The 25,637-nt window shown below is 43.3% G+C and overlaps 1 protein-coding gene across 2 annotated transcripts; it reads left to right on the forward strand.

Moving 5' to 3' along the window:
• Positions 1-7,047: 7,047 nt before the first annotated feature.
• On the forward strand, positions 7,048-23,335 carry DYRK3 (dual specificity tyrosine phosphorylation regulated kinase 3). 2 transcript variants are annotated; one of them, XM_060130137.1, is made up of 6 exons: positions 7,048-7,237; positions 9,112-9,223; positions 14,817-15,946; positions 17,325-17,394; positions 19,185-19,216; positions 23,035-23,335. In XM_060130137.1, exons 1-6 carry the CDS (start codon positions 7,161-7,163, stop codon positions 23,054-23,056), a joined length of 1,443 nt encoding a protein of 480 aa, XP_059986120.1. In that variant the 5' UTR covers positions 7,048-7,160; the 3' UTR covers positions 23,057-23,335. The 2 variants fall into 2 exon arrangements, with proteins under 2 accessions (XP_059986120.1, XP_059986110.1); XM_060130127.1 differs by lacking the exons at positions 17,325-17,394; positions 19,185-19,216; positions 23,035-23,335 and having other exon boundaries at positions 14,817-16,605.
• Positions 23,336-25,637: the final 2,302 nt, after the last annotated feature.

Here is a 25,637-nt window from a genome sequence, read left to right on the forward strand (position 1 = left end):
TGTTTACATTTTCATTCTGTAGATTGGCAAACATAAATGTCAGTAATAATTTGTAAAAAACATGTTTTTTTATAGAAAATATCTCAGTGTGACACCAGACATGTTTATTAATAGTACTTAATGCCTTTAGTTTCCCTGTAAAAGGAAGCCAGTGTTCAGTAACTAATGTTTCATTATCTTATTTTATTTGGGAATGGCCTAGTTATTCAATAAACTTCCATCATTTAACTTAATTTAGTACAACTCTAAAATTTAAAGTTGCCAAGTATCTGGAGAGAATATTTTTAAATAGATATTCCTAAAACAATTTTCCTAAAGAGTTCACCCAAAACCTCTTTTCTCATTTACATTTAATCTACTAATAAAAAATTTCATTATACCAAGTTATTTTTCTTGTGGACAAATTTGCAACAGATATAAGAAGATCTTATTTGACTTCTATTAAACCTAGGTACAATAAAAGTATACTTGATGTTGATGACTCTAAGACATGTCTGTATTAATTAAATCTACAAACAAACCTTAATACCAGGTATTAATTTAATGCTGAATATTTTCCAGTTCACATGAACTTGAAATTCATTCTAGATAGTTTCCTTTTATATTTCTGAGAATTTTTATAAATGCTTAATTTACTTAAAGCCAATTAAGTAGATCTCATTTACAAATTAATTTTGATAATACCATCCAAAGGTAAAGACATATGTGCACACATAGACATATAGACAGACACAATCAGAGATCTCATAGTTTTATTTTAAAACTTAGTCATGAATCAGGTGTTTCAATATAAAACTCACTACTTTATAACAGTTAGAATAAATCAAATTTCAAAAGGCCTCTTTCCTCCCTTTTTTTCTCCTCAGTCTCTGGAATTAGAGATGGTCTAGATAACTGTTCCTGAGAGCCCTGGTCTGAAGGCACAGGGAGAGAAAAGCATGTTCTCCTAGAAGGACCTGTTCCCTCAAGGGTCAGAATTCTGAAAAGATGTTTTATTAAGCCAGCTTTCTCTAACAACTGCATAAGCAATAAAAGAGCCCATATTGGCTAATTTCAGGGCAAAGTTTTCCTTTAATTCCAAATAAGTAAGTACTTGTAAATATAAGTTTTGTACATACATAAACCTGGCGGGGGTGTTAGTCAGAGGCTGGCTTTCTGATGCTCCTCATTTCTCTGTTTGAGAGGCTCTATTTCCCATTTTAAAGTTGAATTTGTCAGGGGTAAAACTTACTAATGAAATTGTGTGATGGGCCAGTGTGCTGCTTGTGAGCTTAACTCCTCTAGGCATCACCCTAGAGTCGTTTCAGCCCTCTTATGTGGCTCAGTTTCACCCTTCGGTGGTCTAAGACCACTGTGAGTGCTCGGATCTCTGAATGGCCAATTCTTATACATGATTCCTGGATGAGCAAGTCTTTCAATTAATGTGTGGATTTCCCTGTGGGACCACTGCACCGTATGAGGACTCTGCCTCCACCACTCCCGCACATATCTCAGTTGCCTGAGAAAGCTCTAACTGACCAGGAGGAGTCTTGTCCCTCTTCTTTGGAGCAAAGCTCTCATGTAATATCTTCACTTTTATCCTGACAAATTCTATTAAGGCAGCCGAATTGAGGAAAAGAGTCAGATCAGCTTCTTACCAAACTACTCAGCCCAGACTGCTCAGTGTCTTTAAACTGAGCAAACCCCATTGTTTTTCAGCCAGCCCACCCCGGAATCTTTCAACGGTGGGGCCAGGTACCTGTTATACACTGCCAAATAAAACTCAGGATCATCAACCAATACAGGAGATCCAAGAACCAGGAGAGACTCACCCAAATTCGTCTGGACTCTCCAAGGAGGTGGATGGGCACAAGAGGTCTCTGCTGGTATCAATGTTCCAGTTTCTCCTAGAGTTCAGGTAAAGGAGAGAAGTCTGCTCTGTGTCCCTTCGTGGTCGCCAAAACTGTCGACTGGAAAAATATGCACAACATGAGAGTTGTGAGTTAAGTTTTATTTGGGGCGAATGAGGACTATAGCCCAGAAGACAGCCTCTCAGATAACTCTGATAAACTGCTTTGAAGAGGTAAGTGCGGAAGTCAGTATATATGTGATTTTGGTGAAGAGGGATACATGCAGTCAAGCACACATTTTGGCAGAAGGTTGTTGCTAGTCATGAGGAGCAGATGTCTCCATTTATGATTTTAGTGATTCTCTAGATATAAGAAGGTGCAAGAAACTGGGCTCATAAAATCTTCTGAACATATCCAACTATCTGAAGGCCTGTTCTGCCAATTTTTCCCAGAACACAGAATGCCTCATTCCTGATCTCTACCCTAAACTCCTTTCAGGGTGTGTTGAAGGTCAGCAACTGCAGTGGCTTGAGACTTCATTTTTGTGGTACCAGATGGCAAGTGACAATTTTTAGTTGTCACCACACACCGGCTGGGTGAACTTGGACAAGTTGTTAATCTTTGAGAGTGTTTTCTGAATTGTGAAATACGGATAATACCTATCTCACAGGACTGTTATAAGTTTTAAATGAGAAAATATATGTAAAGCACTTCTGATGGTACCTGGAACATAATAGACTTAATAAATGGTAATTAGGAATTTCCCTAGTGGTCCAGTGGGTAAGACTCTGCGCTCCCAATGCAGGGGGCCGGCTTCTATCCCTGGCCAGGGAACTAGATCCTGCATGCATGCTGCAACTAAAAGTCTGCATGCCGTAACTAAAGATCCCACATGCCTCAACGAAGATCCTGCGTGCCGCAGCTAAGACCCAGTGCAGCCAAAATAAATAAATAAATATATTTTTTAAAAATGGTAATTATATTAGAAAGAGTCCTGGTTAGGTTTTAAAACTTCAGCAACATAGTTTCATATGGCCCCTCAGGTCTGTTGGTGGAACTGGTCATGTTGACTTGGGAAGAGTAAGTGAGAAGAGGTGACAGATATTTTGGGAAAAGATAAATATTTCTGGGGTTAGGGATTAATAAGGAAAAACTTCAGGATTTAGGAGATATAGAACCAAGTGTCTACAGTATTGGAAGAAGCATAGGGATTTTATTTGTTGTTGTTGTTGTTGTTTTCAAGATTCAGAAGCATTAATGGGACAACTTTCAAAGCTTGGGGAAGAGAGAGAGAGGGAAGAAGTACAGGAAGTGAAACTTTGCAGGACCCTGTAGGGCCCTCCAAGGTATAAATCCTTTCCATGTCCCCTGTTTCTTATCTGTAGGAAATAGTCTTCATTCAGCCTCCTTGACCTTTCCTGAGTTCCAAAGGGCAGATTCAAACAGTTGTTTATCAGGGAAGGGAGGGATTGCAGAAAGAAAGGAGGAGCAATCAAGAAACAGTAGTGCAAGCATGGGGCAGGTTCCTGGTTCCTCTTCAAGGAATATACATAGCGATATATGTTTGAGTTCTTCTGCAGGAACTAAGGCCCCCTCCCAGGTGGAGGATGGTAACTTCAGGCTAAACACTAGATTCTGGGAACACCATCCTGTTACCTCACCACCAACCAATCATTAGTCTGTACAAGGTAGAAGATAATGAAGACTCTGACCCCCTCCCCAAATGATTCTCCTTTTAAAAACTTTCATGGTCCAGCAGAATCTCTGGAGTTGGTTTTTGGACACAAGTCTGCCTTCTCCCCAGGTTGCCAGCCTCCTGAATAAAGCAACCTTTCCTTTCCAACCAACTCTTGCCTCTCAAGTATGGGCTTTCGAGTGGTGAACAGCTGAACCTGAGTTTGGTAACAGAAGTCCATGAGGTTCAGAAGAGTGACAGCTTTCTGAAACTTCAGAAAAATGACATGGTTTTAGTGTATCAGTGAGTTAAATCTCTGTTTCTGAAAATAGCTATACATGTTTCTGGAGCTCAGGTGAATTTGAGGTCGACATAGCTTGGGGAAAATGGTGAGTTTCATAGGTTCTCTCTAAATGATTTTTAAAAATGCATTCCAATTTTGTGATTAATATGGTATACTATGCATCATGGCACATCATGCTGCAAAGAATAATTTACAGTTATTGAAAAGAATTTAAACTTAACCAACCAACAGGTATTTCATCACAAAATTCCAGTTGCATGTGGCCATAGGAATATTTTCTTCATCTATACATTTGAAACTGTTATAATCACATTCTGAATGTTCTGATGATTTTTGAAGACCTTGGAATAGTTCCATTTTAGTTGTTCATTTTTTAGGGGTTCCTTATTTTGCAGATGTATTAGAACTGGCTTCAACAAGCAAGCCAGTATCTTATATCCACGATAGGTAAATCTGGCTTCAGCTGCACTGAGAGAGACAATGGAAATTTTGAACTACTCTTGAGTGGGGCTACGGAGCATAAGCAGATAGGGTAGGGAATCCTTGGAGAAAAAGAACCAGGCATGGCTTTCTTGACAGAAGCCATTTTGTTATCTAAGCCTGGCCACAATGCTTGCCCTTGAACAGGTCTCAGTAATTAATGATCTTAAGAGAAGAAAAGAATGCAGAAACATTGCCTGTTATTAGGCAAGAGAAGTTCTAAAGAGTCCCAGTTCTCTTTCAATGGCAAAGATTAGCCTGGAGTGCTCAGCTACCAGTGCTCAACTGGAACCTAAGGGATAATGATGTTGACGTTTTATGAACTTCATGACTTCAATCAACTGATGCTTGAACTCTGTCAACCACCCAAGCCCTTTCGTGAATATGCTTAAAACGTCTCCGGTTTTGGGCTTCCCTGGTGGTGCAGTGGTTGAGAGTCCACCTGCCGATGCAGGGTATGCAGGTTCGTGCCCCGGTCCGGGAAGACCCCACATGCCGCGGAGCGGCTGGGCCCGTGGGCCATGGCCGCTGAGCCTGCGCATTCGGAGCCTGTGCTCCGCAGCGGGAGAGGCCGCAACAGTGAGAGGCCCGCGTACCGCAAAAACAAACGAAAAACTTCTCCAGTTTTACAGTTCTGGGAGACACTGCTTTGGGAAAGATCCCCAGGGTTCTCCTTACTTGCTGCAAGTAATAAATCCTTCCTTCTCTCACTCTTTGACTTCGTTGCGTCTTTTGGCTCAACACCCACCAAGAGGCAAACCCTGTTTTTTGGTAACGGGAAGGGAAGAAAGGGCGTAAATGATGTAGAAGCTGCTCAGGAGCTGGAGAGCACAGGGCAGCAGTTCAGCTGGGGTGTGGAGGCTCCTGCTAGATCCCTCATTGGGCTTTAATCCAGCCACACTGTTATGAAACAGGGGCTCTTTGAAGAAATTACTTGGGTCACTAAGGTCGGAGACTCCTGAAGTGCCAGCACCCTCGTGTAATCCTCCCTCCCGTGGCCTTGGGATCAATAGCCTAAAGACAAAGGAGGCCTCTGTGCTTCCCACCTCAGGGGCAGGAAGGGGAGCAGAATGCTTCAAGGTGGCTTACAAAGCTATGTCTTAAAACAGACTTGGAGAGAGCAGTGATTCAGAAAGAGGTAAGAAAACTTGGGCGGGGGGCAAGTCCTATTGAAACGTTTAGCGCAGTAAAGTGGTCTGAGGGGTCCACATAAGTACTAAGAACAATGATTATTTAATACAATTTTGCAACCTTAGAGCTGGAAAGGACCTCAGCAACAATCTAGTCCAAACCTTTCGCTGCCATGGAACTCTTCCTTCAAACAAAATATTCCATAGGAGTCTAAGTACAAACCCACATGAAAGCAGGATTGTTCTGGTTGGGGAAGGGTGGGGGAAGGGCTGGGCGAGGTTAGGAAAAGAAAGCTTATTCATGAGATTAGAAAAAAAATTTAAATCATCATGGAAGAAAATCTTTGAATTTATATTTTTATCATAGGCTAAAGAAAACATTGATTGCAAAGAGTAAAGTTCCCCAAACTGACACATTATTAATTTATAAAGTGAAGTGCCTTTGGATTTTAAGGGCCTTTTTACTAAAGCCATGAGAACAGGGACTATGACTTTTAGTCACACGGAAATGAGCCTTGGATGGAAATTTGCAGGTTTATGGACCATGCAATGAGTCCCCAAGCCCCACCAGGTGGCGCCCGTGTTCGGCATTTCCATAACGTTTAGTTCTCTCCTCAAGGGTCAGACAGCCTGCCTCGTGTTTTGTAGGTTTAGATAATCCGACTGGCTGTTACGCTCAAAAAAACAACACTTGTGTTCTTCTGTTTTAACCTCCTTCCCTTTCACTTTTGTTCCAACTATCCAAATCCGCTTAACCTTGGTGTTGCCGAGGCATCTTAACTTTTCAGAAAAGTAAAGGGAAAAACCCCACCCATTCCAAGGAAGAAGACAGGAAGAGCCTTCTTTCCAGGGGGTCTGGTGCAGCAGGACGAAGGCTGGGAATTTGGAGACATTTAGTTCAGGCTTCGCCAACCACATGATCTCCTCTGGCCTCAGTTTCCTCATCCTTAAAATGGCTCTGAGCCCTACCATCCGTGGCATCCCATTGCAGGGGAGTCAGGGGAGTCTATATAAAAGAGGGATGTCATCTAGTATGGTTACCGAGGTTAAATGAAAATATTCGTGGCGCCGGTGGTGTCACAAAATGGGATTATTACTATTGGTTTCCTTTGTTAACTCATTACCCTCCGGAGGGACGCCCCTCAGTGAAGTCTGAGAAATTACCCATGTCTTTCGTTCTTATTTTATTCATATTCAAGGGAGGTTTTAGAATTCTAGGCTGCAACTTGCTAAGAGATAGCTGACTGTGAGGTGCCGGCTGCCACTTCTGAGGCAGAAATCGGGGGCTTCTATTTCACAAACCCTCCGTCAGGGCCTTTCTCCGTCCCCAGCCGCGGCCCTCAGGCCTCAGCCAGCGACAAGAGAACCTCAGGCGGCGGGTTCCGAGCCTCCCGCCTCCCACCTTCCGGAGCCAGCTAGAGCTTCCGAGACACGCGCCGCTCAGTGGGGAGAGGCCTCGGCCCCGCCCCTGTGCGTGTCCGCGTAGTTGCGCAGAGGCGTTTCCCGGGGCGTGCCGCGGTTGCTAGGCGACCACACCACTCCCCTTCCCGCCCCTGCTGCTCCTCTGGCTGTTCTCGACCCCAGCCAGTCCCCAGCGAACGCGCGCGGAGCTGCAGGGTGTGCAAGAGAGTGTTAACCGAGGAAACGTCGCGGCCCGGGAGGCAGCCGCCCCAGCGCAGGTGGACGCTGCTCGCCTGAACGTCCAACCGCCGCCCCTCCCTCCGGGGGTCCCGAGCTGACGGATGGGAGGCACAGCTCGCGGGCCCGGGCGGAAGGATGCGGGGCCGCCAGGAGCCGGCCTCCCGCCCCAGCAGCGGAGGTAACGGCGCCGGGGGATAACGGTCTGGGACGCCCGAGTGAGCCGCTGAAACTGGCAGGCGAGGTCGGGGGACGTGGATGGACTGGGCTGGAGGTTGAGCTAGCCCCCAAGCAGGAAGGACGAGGGAAGGGGTCTGACTCCCTCCCCGGGACTGGCCCACCCTCTTCCTCTCCATCAGCTCCCCTGCCCCCAGCCCAGCGCGGGAGTGGGCCAGAGCGGAGTTAGGGAAAGAAGAATTCCCACCATGGGGATTATTTCTGAAGTCCTAGATCGGGGGTATATGGTAAGGAACTCAGAAGCTGGGATTTTTTGTGGGGCTTTTTAGCAAACTGGGGGAGACAGGGAGCAATACCTTTTCAAATAAGCCCTGTTGCTCAGAGCAGATAACCAAGGGCTTTGCCGTGAGGGGTGTAGGTGAGGGGCTCTGCTGAGTAGGGCTTTCTGTGGATCGTGTTTTGAGAGATTCTCCACCTTGCATTGTATTTTACACCTTAATGGAGAGTACGGACCACCTGCCCACTTCATTTGCATGGAGACTACCTTTGGGTAATTTTCTTTGGCTATTTATAGGAAATCTTATAGGTCTTCAGTCTGTCTTTTTCTCTGTAAATGTGGACGTCTGTCCCATTTTGTTTGTTTTATTCATGCTGTTGGCAAAGAATCAGTCACAGCCAGAATTTTTGGTTCTTGTCAATGAAGCAGTTCCCGGTAAAGGCATAATTTTATCAGAATGTAAGCATGTTTTTTAAAAAGAGAACATTCCAAAAATATTTGTAGTGGGTTTTCTGTTTGGTTTTTGTTTTTCTTTTTTTTTTTCTCTTTGTATTCCTATAACACATCGATTAAGAAAACTCTAGAACTAATTGGACAAAACAGTTTTTATAAGCCACTAAAATATTTCAGCATAGTTTTAAAGATTAAAAAAAAATCTTCCCTTGCAGCTGGCTCATTATCATTGTATTCATAGTCTATCATGTAAAAATGATACAATGAAATGCTGATGTGTGTTACTGGGAAATCCGTGTTCTTGGTGGCGGATGAAATACATTATTCAGAGCCATCTTGTGGATTAAATAAATCCTCTCCGTCTTTTGTGTTCCCTTACAGCGGTGGAGGCACAGTGTTAAAGAGCAGAGAAATGATCATTTGGCATTTAGCTTCCACCATCCACCAGAAAATTAAGTGGGTAAAGATGTGGAATCCAGTACATTTTGTAATTTAGAGAATCTCTATAGTATTTGCCGTAGAATTCACTGTATTTTTCTACAAGTTAGATAGATGTTAAGTAGGAAAGTAAATAAATAAATAAAGAGAAAACAGCCCTAAGAAGGCCTTTTATTTCTTGCTTGTGAGACCCAGAAGTGCGTAGACTGGAACTACTCTTCCCTTTACAACATGTGGCCAACGGCTCAGAGAGGAAGGTAGAGTAGCCAGTGGTAGAGCTGAGATTAGAATCCAAGTCTCCGACTTGAAAATACAGTTCTCTGTCTTGTTTGTTTGTTTTGGTTAGATTTTAGGCTTCAGATTTCAACTAGCCTTCGTTTTCAAGTAGTAAGTTAAATGAGATTCTTTTGATAGCCCCTATTGTTAACAACATTCAGAAAGTAAGATTTATGTTAACAATTTCAAAATATAAACCTAGAAATGCTGTCCTTTCTTTAAAAATAAAAAAAGGAGGAAAAGTTGGGTTTCCTCTCTTCCTCTGCCAAATACCCCTGTGGTGTGTATTCAGTGCCAAAATGCAGTGTGGACATTTGTTTGTCTTAATTATTCTTTGTAGCAGATATGAAGCAGTTAAGACACAGGGTGTTTTGGAAATACAAATTTATATACTTCGGTTACTGACAGATTTTATCTGTAATCCTTTCAACTAGATTGGGTGATGGTGTCTATGATACCTTCGTGATGATAGATGAAACCAAATGCCCACCCTGTTCAAATGCACTCTGCAATCCTTCTGAACCACCTCTACCCAGAAGACTAAATGTAAGTAAATGAAGTAATTCTTTGAGCTCTAATGGGCCTGGAAAGGAGGAAGTGCTACTTTAAATGGTCAAGGGACAGTTACATCTCACTGGTAACCCAGGCTCTTATTTATTCACTTTTGGTTTCTCTTGACTTCCAATAACAATTTCTGTGGTCCAAGTTCAGCTTTTCAGAATGATTTTGATTTGGAACCCACCTATTCCTTTCAATCACTGGGGTAAATAGGGGAAAAAATGACATGCTACTTTTATCTAGATAGTGGTTATTTTTTTAATAGAATGATATGTGCAGTATATTATGATGGCTCATTTTAACAAGAACAAGAAACAGAAAATACCTCTGAACTTACAGATCTGCAGATTTTCCCTGCACGGTAGAAATGCAGTCCTAGCTTATTAGTATGCTTAAGAGAATCATTTTATAGATCATAAATAGAACTTGAACAATACATTTTGGTTTCGATGCATTTAATCATTTTGGAGCTTGCAGACATTTAGCTTTTGACACCGTTTTATGTTTAAGAGAATAAATTAATTCCCATTCCCTTGGCACTCATGGAGTGGTAGGGAGAGCAGGGTTTGGACAAGTTCCATGATAGGGAGAATCTCTCCTGTGACTTTAAAATTTGCTGCATGTATCATCAATGAACAAACTGAATAATTGAGTAGACTAATTTATCAATAATTCTCCTTCATATTTCTGTTTAAGACCTAAAATTATTTCTATGTAAAAAACTGCTTGCATTTTTCATAGTCCTTCCCAACGGTTTGTCAGCTTTTGCCATTAAAAATCAACCCCTTCACTACTTTCAAGGCTAATAATATTACAAAATACGGGCTACATATATTTGGAAGGCTGGTCACCCTATTTTTAATCTCCTTTCTGAAGTGCAGTAAGTTTCCATTCTCCACAAGCTTATTTTTTTTAATATGTAAAAACCTCTAAGAGCTCCAGAACCACCTATATACTCCTTGTGTTGACTATCAGATTTCGTGGTTATTTGCTGACAATTAGCACATCTGTCTGGGAAACTTTTACAGTCGGTCATCATGTGACTTAAAGTCCATTTTAACTTTACTTCAGAGTTGGCCAGTGCTAATCACCATATAGTAGGGCAATTAAATTGTATGTTTCAGGATCAAAATGAATTTTTTTACTGTATGGTATTCAGAGTAACACAGCTTGCAAAACACAAGATTTTAGATTCTAAACCAATGGTGTCTTTGCAAATTTTGCTGAAAAAAGTGCTTTTGACCTCTTAGTAACACTTATAGTTCATTATGCCATGACTCCATTGTGAGACGCTATTGCTCATTTCACAGAGTCCTTTGGCTTCATTGTTTATCCAAGATGCCCTTACACTCTTGTTGTAAACTATAAATCATCTGCTCATAGGCTTTTATTGGGTTAGCTTTGTGTTGCAGAGATTTAGGGTGGAGAGCGAGGGAGAGGGTGGTGTTCTATATCTGGATGAGAAGGATATTCCTTTTCTGAATTTCTCAGCAAGATCTTTAAGACTTGATTAACACAGTTGAAGATTCTATTTGAAGTGTCGAGAGTGCTCCAAATTGATCAGCTCGGTGCTTTGTGACCACCTAGAGGGGTGGGATAGGGAGGAATGGAGACGCAAGAGGGAGGAGATATGGGGCTGTATGTATATGTATAGCTGATTCACTTTGTTATAAAGCAGAAACTAACACACTATTGTAAAGCAATTATACTCCAATACAGGGATGTTAAAAAAAAAAAAGAGTGCTCCAAATTAAAAATGTATATGAAGCATTCTTAAATAAAACATGATTAATCTGGCATTATTTGTCTCTCTGGATATAATTACATAGTTAAATATTTGAAGTCGATTGCAGACATTGGTCAGTTATTGTGATTATAACCCTAGACTAGAAATATATAGTGTTTTGTAACTACTTTAACATGTGTGAAAATTGTAGATTCTCCTAGAACAATGGAAGGAAGATTTTATTTATAGCACAGCAGACTTGATACATAATTGATTCAGACCAGTATTTGAGTTATTACAGGAAAGGAAAGAAAGCTAAGGCGAGAATCCCTCCCTGTGTGGAAAAATTCCTTTCTGGAATTCTTCAGATTCATTGGAGGTTCAAACCTTGACAGTCCACAGAGGACTAGACCTGAAGTGTCTCGTTCTGTTCTGGGAGCCACACTTGCAGAGAGACATAACGTGCAGCCCATAACATGTTGAGAACGTGAATAGGATATAGTAAGGCAGCCTGACCCAGGCTGTGTGAGGTGGAGGATGTGATGGGGATGATGAGCCTAGAGAAAAAGTGGTGAAGGCAGGACAGCCCCTATTAGGCATCTGAAGGGCTTTAACATGGAAATTTGGACACTCCTGTGTAGTTCCGGAGGGCAAAATAAGACTTAATTTGCAGAGAGATCTAGGCTCACTTTAAGGAAAAACCATGAGTCAGGAAATCCAAATGGCATCCTTAATCTTATTGTAATAGTTCTGTGGAAATTAAATTTCTGTTCTTATTAACATTCTGTACCTGAGACCCTCTCTTTATCACAAACAGAAATGAATACCTCCAGAGCCAGCACAGCCTTACATGTAGGCAGAGTAGGTGAAATACCCAGGGGTGGACCCTGGACCACAAATACCTTTCCTACCAGCTTGTCATTGATGACTGCGGGTCCTAGAGAGTCATTCCCTTGGGTTAAGGCATTGATCTTGTTAAGGGGCAAATATCTCTGGAGAGATAACCCATTAAATTGCATGGCAAGTTGAAAGGAGGTTTTATGTGGGGGAGAAAGTGGGTGAGGTGTTTCCATGCATCCTAAGGGAAGGCTGCTTGTGCAGGCCTTCATGGAGCAGAAGGCATAGTTAATGCCAGATGTCTGGTGGAGGGAGTCTGGAGCTGCAGAGGAAGGTACCACAGAGAGAAAAGCTAAGCTAAAAGGGGAAAGGGAGGGTGTATTGGAGTTTAAACAATATATTGAGAATTTTGCCGAATTGTTACCAGTGTTTTTAACATGTTTTATAGTTTCTGAGGGTCTTTCACATATATTATTAATTATAATTTGATTCACACAACATCCTGCAAGGAGGTATTATTATCCACATTTTAAAGATAAAGAAATTGAGGCTAAGAAACTGGGCTAAAGGTTAAGCCTACCCTGGGACCTACAGTTTTGGAGCAGTGTAGCCAGGACCCCAACCTAGGCCTTCTGACTTCACATTTCTTCAGAATGTGTCCCCAGGACTTTAGCAGTAAATATTTAGATGCATTTAGGTTAGGTAGTAAAAATTTAAGGAAAACTGGTTTAGATGCATGCAAATATTTGGTTTTGTTATGTAAATCTACCTAAAACCAAATAATTATAATTCCCTAGTTCAGCCAAACCTATCTCCTAATAGATTGTAGTGCCTTGAGGTAACCTGTTTTTTGGCACTTTTATAATTGTGAACAATTAGTGCTCATGTGAATGTTAGATGGATGGATGAGACCTTTTTTTTTCATCCCTAAAAACAGGAATGGTTATTTGACTTCATTGCTGATAAAAAAAAAAAAAATGTTGCATTATATTTACATTTTAGCAAGGTGTTTAGGTTCTGTCTGCAAGCCTATTTTATTTTCTTGACTAATGATAGTTCTCTATTTTGGTATCAGAGATCTCTCCTGGTCCGTATCTTGCCTCTTTATTTAGAAACTCAATGCCAAAGTATGGCTACCGTTGTACTGGCTGCTTTGCTTATACGTAAGATGGTGCAGTGCCTCATTTTTGTAACGGTAGTACTATATAAATGTTTAAATTGATTAAATGACCTAAAAGAAGCAGGCAGAAACTAATGTCATGCTTTTATAACTAAATTAGGGGCTGTCTAAAGTATGCCAACACTTAATTTTTTTTTTCATCCCTTTTTTGTTTTTTATATTTTCATCTTTTATATTTCTATTTATATAGATGATGGGTCAGGTGTTGTTTGCTTAGGTTATATTAAAATTCTACTTTTTAAATGGTTGGCCACTTTGGATCATTACCTTATAATTTGAGTTATATTTTAAGAGATCATAAATATAGCTCAGAGCTTCTCTGGAATTATCTACCCCTGATCATAGAGGCTCTCAATCATACAGATCAGGGGTACAGTTATTCAGGGTCTGTTAAGAAAAATAGTTGTTCTTTGAAGTATCCCAGACTTTTTTTTTTTTTTTGCGGTACGCGGGCCTCTCACTGTTGTGGCCTCTCCCGTTGTGGAGCACAGGCTCAGCGGCCATGGCTCACGGGCCCAGCCGCTCCGCGGCATGTGGGATCTTCCCAGACCGGGGCACGAACCCGTGTCCCCTGCATCGGCAGGCGGACTCTCAACCACTGCGCCACCAGGGAAGCCCAGCCCGACTTTTTTTTTTAAACAACAGATTTAGCACTTTTTTTCTTCTTTCCTTCTAGCACATTCTTATATTTTTCTTAGTATTTTTTTTAGTGTTTGGCTTTTTCGTTGTCTTTCCCTCCATCGAGTTTCAAAGAATCGTATTTCATTTCAGAGGTATTTAATAAGTAGAGTTTTCTTCTGTGGGTTATTGTTCCTTGCAGGAAAAGGTGATGCCAAATCAAGTAAAAAGAGTTGTATGCCTTTGTCACGTAGGCTTTTGTTGAGGGAGACTAGTGTATGTGTCTATGAGCAAGGGAGGGAGAGAGAAAGGAGACTCTTTGTCTTTAGGAGAGTTTTACAAGAAGCACCCTGGGGCCTTAGATTCTCACTGCTATTCATCAGATACATAAAGAATTGGCCTTGGTGATCTCAAGAGTTCTCTCTGGATTAGAAATTTTGTGATTCAATGACCTGAGTTAGAAAGATGTGATCATTTATTTGGGGACCCAGGAGTAGATGATGAGGCCTTGGTTGATTCCAGGCCAAGGTCAACGTTCAGCCCTACTGGAGAATAGTACAGGCACTAGGAGAACCTGGTACCAGGTTATGTTAATGTTCTGGACCAAGGTTCCGAAGACCTGGGGATCACTTCCTGCCTCTGTCCCTTTATCATTTACAGAACACTTTAATATGTATTAATTTGCTCCTGGTACATGCCCTTAAGATTTGGGAAGATACTTGAAACAGTTTGTAAACAATATAGGACAGTATATATATATAACAAGTGCCAGATTACGCGGTAGACTCGAAAAGCTGCAGTTAAGATGTGAGTGGAGCCGTAGTTAGTACGGGCTTGGAGTAGTTCTAAGTGGAAGAGGGAGGGCTAGCACTGGGCTTTGAAAGAGCGTAGGATTTGAGAGGATGGGGTGAAAAGATTCTCGGTAGGAAGACATACCAGTTAGAAGGAATCTAGCATGTTCCGGGTATGGTAAGATGACCGTCTTGTTTTGAACAAAGGGGAGGCCTATGTAGCGGGGTTGGGGTGGCCATAGCAGTCAGGGAACCTAAGGATTAATATAACACGAGTTTCTAGAGACTCCTGCTTCTCTTACCTCACTTTTGGGTCTTTTAACTACACAACTGGCATGTTTTGTTGTTTTGTTCAGTCAGGGGGACGATTCTTTCATTCTTCCACCGTTTTTAGTGACTCTAACATGGATTCACTTCTCTTTGCCGTAGATCACCACTGAGCATTTAACAAGAGATCCTACTCAGCGCTTTCTGAATGGAGGTGAGATGAAGGTAGAACAACTATTTCAAGAATTTGGCAACAGAAGATCTGATACTTTTCAGTCAGATGGCGTCAACGACTCTGAAAAATGCTCTCCTACAGTTTCTCAGGGTAAAAGTTCAGATAGTTTGAATACAGCAAAATCCAGCAGTTCATCCAAAGCCCCCAAAGTGTTGCCTCTGACTCCAGAACAAGCGCTGAAGCAATATAAACACCACCTCACTGCTTATGAGAAGCTGGAAATCATCAATTATCCAGAAATTTACTTTGTGGGTCCAAATGCCAAAAAAAGGCATGGAGTTATCGGTGGTCCCAATAATGGGGGTTACGATGATGCCGATGGGGCCTATATTCACGTGCCTCGAGACCATCTAGCTTATCGATACGAGGTGCTGAAAATTATTGGCAAGGGCAGTTTTGGGCAGGTAGCCCGGGTCTATGATCACAAACTTCGACAGTACGTGGCCCTGAAGATGGTACGCAATGAAAAGCGCTTCCATCGCCAAGCAGCCGAGGAGATCCGGATTTTGGAGCATCTTAAAAAGCAGGATAAAACCGGTAGCATGAACGTCATTCATATGCTGGAAAGTTTCACGTTCCGGAACCATGTTTGCATGGCCTTTGAGTTGCTGAGCATAGACCTGTATGAGCTCATTAAAAAAAACAAGTTCCAGGGTTTTAGCATCCAGTTGGTTCGCAAGTTTGCTCAATCCATCTTGCAATCCTTGGATGCCCTCCACAAAAACAAGATCATTCACTGTGACCTGAAGCCAGAAAACATTCTCCTGAAACACCATGGACGCAGTGCGACTAAGGTCATTGACTTTGGGTCCAGCTGTTTTGAGTACCAGAAGCTCTACACATATATCCAGTCTCGGTTCTACAGAGCTCCAGAGATCATCTTAGGAAGCCGCTACAGCACGCCCATTGACATATGGAGTTTTGGCTGCATCCTTGCAGAACTTTTAACAGGACAGCCTCTCTTCCCTGGAGAGGATGAAGGAGACCAGCTGGCCTGTATGATGGAGCTTCTAGGGATGCCACCACCAAAACTCCTGGAGCAATGCAAACGTGCCAAGTACTTCATTAACTCCAAGGGCCTACCTCGCTACTGTTCCGTGACCACTCAGGCAGATGGGAGGGTTGTGCTTGTGGGAGGTTGTTCACGGAGGGGTAAGAAGCGGGGTCCCCCAGGCAGCAAAGACTGGGGGACAGCACTGAAGGGGTGTGATGATTACTTATTTATAGAGTTTTTGAAAAGGTGTCTTCACTGGGACCCCTCTGCCCGCCTGACCCCAGCTCAAGCACTAAGACACCCTTGGATTAGCAAGTCTGTGCCCAGACCTCTCACCATTGAAAAGGTGTCAGGCAAAAGGCTAGTAAATCCTGCAAATGCTTTCCAGGGCCTGGGTTCCAAGCTGCCTCCAGTTGTAGGAATAGCCAATAAGCTTAAAGCTAACTTAATGTCAGAAACCAGTAGTGGTATACCTCTGTGCAGTGTATTGCCAAAACTGATTAGCTAATGGACAGCTGGTGTGCTCAGAGATGATATGTAGGTATTTTTAATTATCTTGCAAACCTGAAAATGGAAAAAAAGCCCAAGCCCATTCATGGATATGGTTTTGGTAGACTAGATATCTTTTTTTAACAAGGCAAAGCATTTTTATATGACTGTAAAAGAACTCTTGAAGGGCTAATTACCTAACCAGCTTGTATTGTCCATCCTGGGATACATAGTAAAAGGCACTTTATAGGTCAGTGCATCTTTTGTTATTATCGTCAGGTGTTCATCAACCTGTGTATTATTCTGTTGGTTTAAATCCCTTTCTCTCAAGGTAGACGATGTACCAGAAAGTATATCCTGAACATTCACTTCTAGTCTCCCTTGGCATCTGTTGCAGAGGGTTAATTTGGGACATGGCCGTAGTTATAGATGAGACTCAAAGCTAGATCTCTGGCGCCAGCAGCCTGTCCTGTGGGCTCATGCTAGGTGAAAGGGCTCACAGCAGAGTATGGGGTGGGGGAAGCTCCGGGAAGCTGTGGGTCCCCTAGAAAAGTCTCGTCACTGCTTCCAAGTGGCTCATTTCTCTGCCCTTCAATCCTGTGATGCCTGGTGTTTTTATTGTATGTTGTCGTTACTATTTTTATTTATTATTATTTTGCCACTGGTTTGTTTCCTGGGCACTCGAAGCATTTTACAGACATCTTACCACTTCACAAAGTACTGGCTTTAAAACAAGTCCTCCCATCTCTAAGGAAGATAAAGAAGTTCTTGGCCCCAAATGACCCAGAACGTTAAAGGTAGAATCAGCCTGCAAACTGCAGTTCTGCATTTCCATGGACTCTTTCCTTGTAAAAGTGATTGCTATCACATAACCCGAACTACAGCTTCATTGCTTTCGCTCCTCTTTCCAGCTATCTGCCACCTTAATGTGCCACAATTTTCTCACTTTCAGTTTAAACCGAAGACTATTCCCTAGACTGGGAGTGAGCTTCAGATATAAGAAGAAAATCCAGAAACTGGTGGTAATCCATTTCATTTTTTCTTCACTTCAACGTCCTCTCTTTTTCTCTGCTAAGATTTAAACAGTGAGGGCTGGTGATAAAACTACTTGCTAGCCAGATGCCTTATTCAGAAGGACGGTGAAAGGGACAGTAACTAACTCACTGCTGCAGTTTTGCTTTCTTCCCCCTGCCGTGTCTCTACTTCCACCCTCCTCCAAAACAAGAGTCCACCTGAACTCTGTCCCGACAGTGTGTCCTTCAGAGTAGACCGTTGCTTTCTCCAACACTGTTCTCAGGACTATCCAGTTCCATTTTTATGATAGAATTTAGTCTCTACAGATTCCATAAGGTCGGAACGAGGCTGTTTTTGTTGGGCAGCACAGTCACAAAAAGAAGGAAAATGCCATGGGCATGTTACTTAAGGAACCTGTGCCTTAACCAAAAGTATTCCTCACAGCACAGGCTGTGAGAACAAATGTCCAGAGCATGGCCCCAGCCTGTCAGGCACAAGGACCACAGGGCAGAGAAGGGTTCAGACTGTGACCTCAGCCTCTTAAAATGGGGATGTCCTGGTACTTCTGTGGACTGAGCAAGTGGACTATTTAAAACCTTAATTATTTCCCCTACCCCTAGTTTAGGGAAGGCAATGGCATATGCAGCTCCTTTCAGCCCCCTAACTCCTGCTGAGTGCTCGAACTTACAGAGAAGTTGTGTAAGCCTCCTGCCTTATCTAGGCAGAGCACATGGTGAGGTGGCCTTTCCAGTCGTTATCTGTGTGGGAGACCTGCTCTCTTAAGCAAACTGTGTTGAAAGGACTGCAACCCCAGACGCATCTGCCACGTGCAGGATTTCGATGTTTGTGTTGTCAGTGAGATGTCTCCTTGGTCAGCCAGCATTGTGTGTGACTTGGGAGAGAAGGGAGCCTGTGGCCGAGGTTGGCATGTGGTCTGTTTTTGTGTAGTGAATGGACCATGAGGTTACAGAACCTGGGCCAAGCGACAGGATATAGACAACCCATGACATTGTACCCATTCTAGAAAGCTCTGGGAGGGTGAATGGGTGTGTTTATGCCTAAATTTGGCAACCTAGAGGGTGACGCAGAGCAGAGTCATTCAAGTTGGCATGGCTGTCTTCTGCAGGCCGGTTCAAGTTCGGGGAGAGTGGGCTGCTCTAAAACATGGCGTTTGTACCAGATGGATTTGAGGAGGTTTATGAGTGTTTCAAGTTTAGGGACAATTGTAGTTTTTAGAAGCTGTCACCCTTTTTCTAGCCACTGTCAGATTTTTGCTTGGATCCCTGCCCAGCCATAGCACTGAATGAACAAATTGGATCAGAGTTAGTACAGAGATTCAGGCTGTGTCTTACAGTTGCTGGATTGTTCTTCAGCCATTTTATCATTTCAATTAAACAGGTCAAGTTGGTTGACTTTTTTTTTTAATATTTATTTATTTATTTGGTTGCACAGGGTCTTAGTTGTGGCAGGCGGGCTCCCTAGTTGCAGCTCGTGGGCTCCTTAGTTGCGGCTCGCCGGATCCTTAGTAGCAGCATGTGGGCTCCTTAGTTGTGGCAGGCAGGCTCCTTAGTTTTGGCTTGCAGGCTTAGTTGTGGCTCACCCGTTCCTTAGTTGTGGCACGCGGGCTCCTTAGTTGTGGCATGCGAATTCTTAGTTGCAGCATGCATGTGGGATCTAGTTCCCTGATCAGGGCTCGAACCTGGGCCCCCTGCATTGGGAGCGTGGGGTCTTAACCACTGTGCCACCAGGAAAGTCCCACCTTCTTTTATTGATTTTTTGTTTTGTTTTTTTTTTGCAGTGTGGAGTTGGAGAGCAGAAAGGTACTCCAAGGTTTGTTCCTGGGTGTGGGTTTGGGGGGCTTGGAACTACATTTGTTGAATCACAGTAAATGAAGTAGTATGCACCATCATGAATGAGGAACACTCTGTATTGCTATTTGGAAACTGGATATGAGGCTCCCAATCTCAAAATCAATGCAACTTTCTCCAGGGGTCAGCTATTCAGAAAATCTTGGCTTCAATAGAAGGTCTAAGGTATATGGGCATTCAGGAGGATCTGCCCAGTCTTCCAGACAGAACCATTTCCACTATCGTGACAAAGGGATGAGGGCAGTTTGGCTGGGTTGCGTTGTTCCCTGAAGTGTGTGGGTAGAATGGCTTTTGTAGGTAGAGGGCAGGGACCGGGCTGATTCATCTTTGCAACACCCTCACTTGGGAGCAGCAGCCAGCACCTTCCCCACCCTTCACCACCACCATCATCACTCCCTCCTCATCTCACTTGGTTCCTCTGAATCTGGATCCCATGATTGTGTCTCGTTGGCATCCTCAATTCCCCTTCCTCCTTGCCCTTCTCACTGAACTAGCCTCATAATCCCTCAACATGGACCAATTATACATCTGGATTCTCACCTGCATTGTCCACTTTTGGGGGAAAAGATTGTTCAGTTGTGAAAATGGGTACCCCACAAAATACCAGGCAATGAACCTGCAGCATTATCTCATTTGCTACCTCTGCAGGGCGGGAGTTATTATTATCCCCATTAACCAGATAAGAAAACTGAGGCTCGGTTAGTTCTTTTTCGATGATAGATTTGAGGAGCATCTTAGGGAGATAGAATTATTTATGCCTTACTTGTTTGTATAAAATAGCTGCTGCTATTTTAATTTTATAATGTCAGTGTCTTTTTGACGCCCCACCCATCTTGATTAAATTATCGCTTTATTTGGTCAAGATTTTTTGGAGCCAATGAGAAGGATGACAGTAGAAACCAAAAGTGTTTGTTTTCCTTACATCTCTGAAGGTGACAAAATCTGGAAGAGGAAATGAGGGTGAAGTCCCAAGTTTCTGACTGAGCTCTAGGAATGAGGTGGCAGGTTTCTTTATATCATCTGTTATTATCATTGTCACTAGAATACAAAGGTCATTGAATCTTACTGCATGAGTTAGTTTTATCTTTAACCACTCAGCTCCAAGAGAATGCCAGAAACTGTCTGCTGATTCTCTTCGTGTGTCTTCTCCATATCTTACTTCTGGAGATGATGTTCAGGTTTTTTAAAGATAACAGTTTCTAAGTTGCGAAATGGGAGAAACCATGTTCTAATGTATTCCTTGACTGGTCTGTGAGCACCGCCTTCCCAAAGCCTTGCCAGCTGCTACATGGCTTGTCAGCAGTCGTTTGGGTGTTTCCCAAGTTCACTCCAATTCAGTAAGAGTCAGCAGTGAGGTGTAGCACGCAACAGGGGCTTAGCAGGGAATGCAGAGATGGGTGGGTGATACGATTCCAGCTCTTCCTGACCCAAACTTGCTGTGACTGACTTTTTAGCCAGTCCACTTCAGTGTCTTCACTAGCAGGCAGTGGACTTCTCTTGCTACTCAGAGTGGGCTGTGGGCCAGACCAGCATCATCAGCATCTCCTGGAAATGCAGAGTGCCGGCCCCATCCTAGACCTTATCAATCAGAATCTGCACATTAACAAGATTCCCAGGGGGTTCACACGCACATCAAAGTTTGAGAACTGGATTCTGAAATACACACTAACAACCGTCATTCTCCCCTTGCCCCAGGAACGAATAAAATAGTGAGGAGACTTGGGTTTGATGCCTGACTCCGAATATACTTCATCTCTGACTTGGGCAAGCTGCTTCCTCTGGAGCATCACAACATTGAGGTGTTTCTCCTGATTAAGGAGAATGGAGCTTAAACGCCCAACACCCACACAACTCTAACCCGACTTTTCTAACGGTAAAGTGAGAAACAAAAGCCAGGCCGCAAAGAGTGGAGCGGGGTCACTGTTTTTCACTTTATTTTAATTTATAGGAAAATTTAAATACAATTCTAGGTGGAACTTTTAAACGTTTTTAAAAAATTATTTGAAAAAAAAAAGCATTTAAGTCAGATCCATTTGGCTTTCCTTGCAACCTTCCCAAGCTCTTTCCATTCCCAACTGCCATCCAGGCAGGGACTCTTCTCACCCCTTTTATTGATTTTTAAATTTACAAAATCAACCGAGTTTCCAAACTGTTATTGACACAGTACAGAGCTGGGCAGGAATGTTTGTTTTATTTCATTCCTAAAATCATGTTTTTCTTTCAACATGGCATATTGGCTAGTCCAGCTAATACCTGCTCATTTTATTAGACTCCATCCCACTTTCTACCCTCACAGTGATTGATCTGTTCATCATGTGCTATCACGATTTCTCTTGTGTTAGAGTGCGAGCTTCAAACGGGCATTCCCATTCATCATGAAGCTCTGCGTTAATCGGTTGTGATGCTACCGAGCATGTGCAGATGATGCGGGTTCGTTTCCGTCCGGGTACCAGGAGTGTGCTCACCTCTTGTCTTCTTTCAAGTCGACCTATGTAGTCAATCTCCCATCTCTTCTTTTTGAGAGAGGGTAATTGGAGAAGGGTTATGTGAGGCCACCTTCTTCTGGTCCGGTATTTGACACTGATAATAATGAAAAGGAAAATGCAACCATAACCTAACTATGATATAAAGATTCTGCTTCTGTCTCCCAGGGGCTCTGTGAAGAGGGAAAGAGTCTAACCCGCATCTCCTTTCCCAGATGAAATTAATTTATGACCATAGTAGTATACTTTATTCCTAGGTGTTTTAAGGTGTGGATTGGGACAGACAGGTTAGCTGGCTAATGTCATTGTATTTTAGTTTTCATGACACTGAATCTGTTAAGAACGGGGTTTCTTGCGTGATCAAAAAACTGAACAAAAGATTAAACAAAAATTTCAACTGTGAAACAGTCTGGATCTGTAGCAGCTGGTCATGTTGAAACTTTCTGTTTTGCTGAATTCCTAACTAGGCATAATTAAAGTTAAATGCAAAATTTTAGGTAGCAGCCGATAAATTGTTCTGGGATTTCCTAACAGAATACTCCTACTACTTTAGTGAATCATGGAAAACTCTTTCTCATTTACTTTTGATTATTTCTCTTTCATCTATTATTCAATGTCATGAACATAGAAGTTGGAAGAGTGACAATGATTGTTCCAGACTGTGTCTGTATGCTTTTTCTCCTTTGAGAATTAAGGATAAGAGCTTATCCTTTGAACCAGGTAGAACTGCCGGAACACGCTCTCCTCTGTCTCTTCAGTCTCGCCAGAGGTGACCAGTCTGTACAGCCCTATAACTTAATATGCACAGAGCAACTGCAGGCATCCACAACGTGAACGACCTGGAGTCTTCCAAACAAGGAGAGAGAGACAAGGCCAGGGACCAGCAAATCAGGGAAGAGTTGTCCTCTGCCAGGAATCAGCCTCTCAGTTTTTAATAACATTTTTCATATCCTCTTTTCAACATAACATGTCCCACTTTCACCTTCAAGCTGTGCTTCCTGAAGCCCAAGATTTTAAAAGAATTTACTTCCAAACCTGGCCTTCAACCAGAATGTGATTAGGGGTAATCCTCTCCAAGTGTCTGTCAAATTATGCCTGCTAATTTCAGCGAGAAAAGTTTTTCAGTGAACCCAACCATGTAAGGACTAAAAGCTCTCTGGTCCCTGAGAGCCATAGCCCCTGAGATAAGCCAGAGCTACAAATATATCGTCTAGACTTTAAAGAAAGGATATGATTCTTAATATAGCTCAGCAACCACTAAGTGAAGCCCAAGCTCTCATAATTTTTTCTGTGACAGGAGAAGCCTGCCTGACAGTTGACTCGAAAGATTCTCACCTCTTATTGCTACTACAGAAATAAACTAAAAAGAAAGGACTCCCCTAAATCAGGCCAGATGGTGACCTGTGGCTATTTCAGCTCAGGATGTCAGCCTCTAAAGCATCAGGTTTGAATCATTTGGGATCATGGGATTCTATCATTGTTCACTTGAATCTGCTGACACACTTCCTCTGGAAAGCGCAGTTTGGCATGGATGAGTCAGTGTTTTTCTGTTTTTTTTTTAATTTTAGGTTGTTCGTTTTTTAAAAAATAAAAATTGCTTTGAGAATTTTTCAGCATCTCATAACTTTCAAAACCAAGGCTGACAACTTTCCCAGCAGGCCCTGAGTGCTATACTCTGAAGTGTTCCCAGTGTGGTAGGCAAGTTATCAATCACTGAATTTTTAGGACTGTGCTGCAGGTACAGCCTCTCTTAACTTGATGGCAATGACAGAGAAAGAAAATGCTCGAAAAAGAAAATATTGGGATGAGAAAAGGAGTGGAATGAGAAACAGCCTTGTAGAGATTCATCCTATAATATCCTTTTAGTTCCCCAGAGCGCCTGTCCATAAGCTCTGGCATTGTTGTAAAGAGGGGAGATTGGGAAACAGGCGCAGTACTCAGGGATGGCCTGCTTCCCGGAGCCCTCACAATCAGCTCTCCCATCAGGAGAGAGTTATCACGTTTACTCTCCTGGGGCCTAAGCTTAGCTTAAGGATGAGGTCTGGCGAGCAGTTTAAGGAATGCAGTTTATTTGGGAAGTTTCTGGGGCTTTTGTCTGCGGGTAAGTAAAGCTTAAGGGAACTAAGCAAATGGAAAGGGAAAGAATGTTTTTGGGGCCCTCAGGCACCTTAGCTGCTGCCTGCTTCTGATTGGCCCTGAGCCCTTCCTGCCCCGGCAACAGGAGCTAAGTGGACGCGGAAGAACTGCCTTCTGCCACCCTTGAATTGTCCCTTGGCTTCTTGAATGGGCTTCCTGCTTTAGGAGAGCAGGGCCTAAAGCTAGAAAAGGACCTTCCCATAACTCACATGAAGCTGCTGCATGTTAGAAAAACTAACATCGGCTGGAGAAACTACAGGTCAGGGGGAGGTTAAAAGAACATAGCTGTTCAGATTTCCCCATGATCTAGTACACCCCAAGCCAGGACACTCATGGTTTTTTGTTGCGTTTAAGGCAAAAGCTTATCAGAGCTTAGAAAAGGCAGTGAAATGGCAATGAGAGCTCAAGGTGTGTTGTCCTTTGCCTTGCAATGTCCAGGAAGGCATCCGTCCAGAGGCACATGAACTGACTGTGGCTGGACGGTGCCAATGCTGAGGGCTGATCTTGACCTTTCTGTAGCATGCGTTTGGGTGCAATGCGCCCTGCTTGTTTACAGAGGCTGCTCAGCCCTGCCTCTGCAAGTGGCTGCTGACAGCTTCTGATGGCAAGCAGACTCGGGACACCCAATCCAAACCACCGCGGAAAATTCTTAATCATCCCTGGGGGGGATCCCTGGCCCAAACTAAACTCACCTCTGCCCTTCCGAAGCCCGTCCATACAGGCCTTCATTGGTGCATTTATTCTCTTGACAGTGACTTACTGAGCAACTGCTGTGTGTGTGAAAAAGTGCACCCGAGTGGCATTTGCCAGGGATGGAGCGCGCCAGCAGCACTGTCGACTGTTTGTTCAGAATTTTAAAAAGCCAGGCAGTGGAGTTAGAGAAAATGCCAAGTTATCCACAGTCCGTTCTGGTTTTAAAATTTGAATAAATCTGCAAGTGAATGGGGTGGGAAGGGGAGAGAGTTTCAGAAGAGAATGTTCTGAGTCTGCCGAGAGTTGGAGTTTTGTGTTCGGAGCTGAAGGCTGAGGAGGAAAGATGGTGTAGAGACACGCTATCCCCTTGCTACGTGGCTCTCACTTCCCTCTGTTTCTGACCTTGAAGATGAGATGGGGTCGCCCTCGGGGTTCCTCCGACATGATTTCAGGTCAGGGGTGTGACGCTTGCTGTTCCCTCCTCAAACATCAATTCTATTTCTAAGTTGCCATCCAAAGCAACCCCGGGGGGAGGAGGAAACGCCTGGCACCAGGCTTCCCCACCTCTCTTGCCTCTCTCTCCTCTATTTCCCTCGACAATAAGCTGGCTTGCGTTGCTGTTTTCTCTGGTTGCTTAATCAACATTCTTTACTTCTGTCCCATCATCAAACCCTGTCTGAGCCCAAGACTGAGGTGAATACATGGGATGGAGTCAGGAACTTCATCCCTGAGATCCTTTCCTACAGTTTTCGAGTAGCCGTCCCACACTGTCCTGGTCCCAGTGCCCTCTCAGTAAACCCTCGTCATCCAGGAGTCCCTTTCCTCTCTTTGAAACCCAGAGTCACTCTCTGCTTTCAAATGTCAGAGCGATTTCCAGGCAAAGCAGCATGAGTGACAGGGAGAAGGCTCCAGACCTCTCTAGGAGACCACAGGTGCTTCCCCTTGATCCTGCTAAAATAAGGGTCCAGGGTTTCCGTGGTGGATCTTCCTGCAGGGACAACTGTTTCCCAACTGCTGTGTCACACCCGACACCCCTACTACCTCAACCTGGCAGCTGCATGGCAAAGAGTA

The sequence above is a fragment of the Lagenorhynchus albirostris genome, chromosome 2 (assembly GCF_949774975.1).
Source record: "Lagenorhynchus albirostris chromosome 2, mLagAlb1.1, whole genome shotgun sequence".
NCBI classification, from domain to species: Eukaryota; Metazoa; Chordata; class Mammalia; order Artiodactyla; family Delphinidae; genus Lagenorhynchus; species Lagenorhynchus albirostris.

Bases quoted from the DNA above. Each gene is read 5' to 3' on its own strand.
- DYRK3 (XM_060130127.1), top strand. From the start codon at position 7,161: ATGGGAGGCACAGCTCGCGGGCCCGGGCGGAAGGATGCGGGGCCGCCA. The intron at 7,238-9,111 runs GTAACGGCGCCG...CCTTTCAACTAG, and splicing joins CTCCCGCCCCAGCAGCGGAG to ATTGGGTGATGGTGTCTATG. The intron at 9,224-14,816 runs GTAAGTAAATGA...TCTTTGCCGTAG, and splicing joins CTCTACCCAGAAGACTAAAT to ATCACCACTGAGCATTTAAC.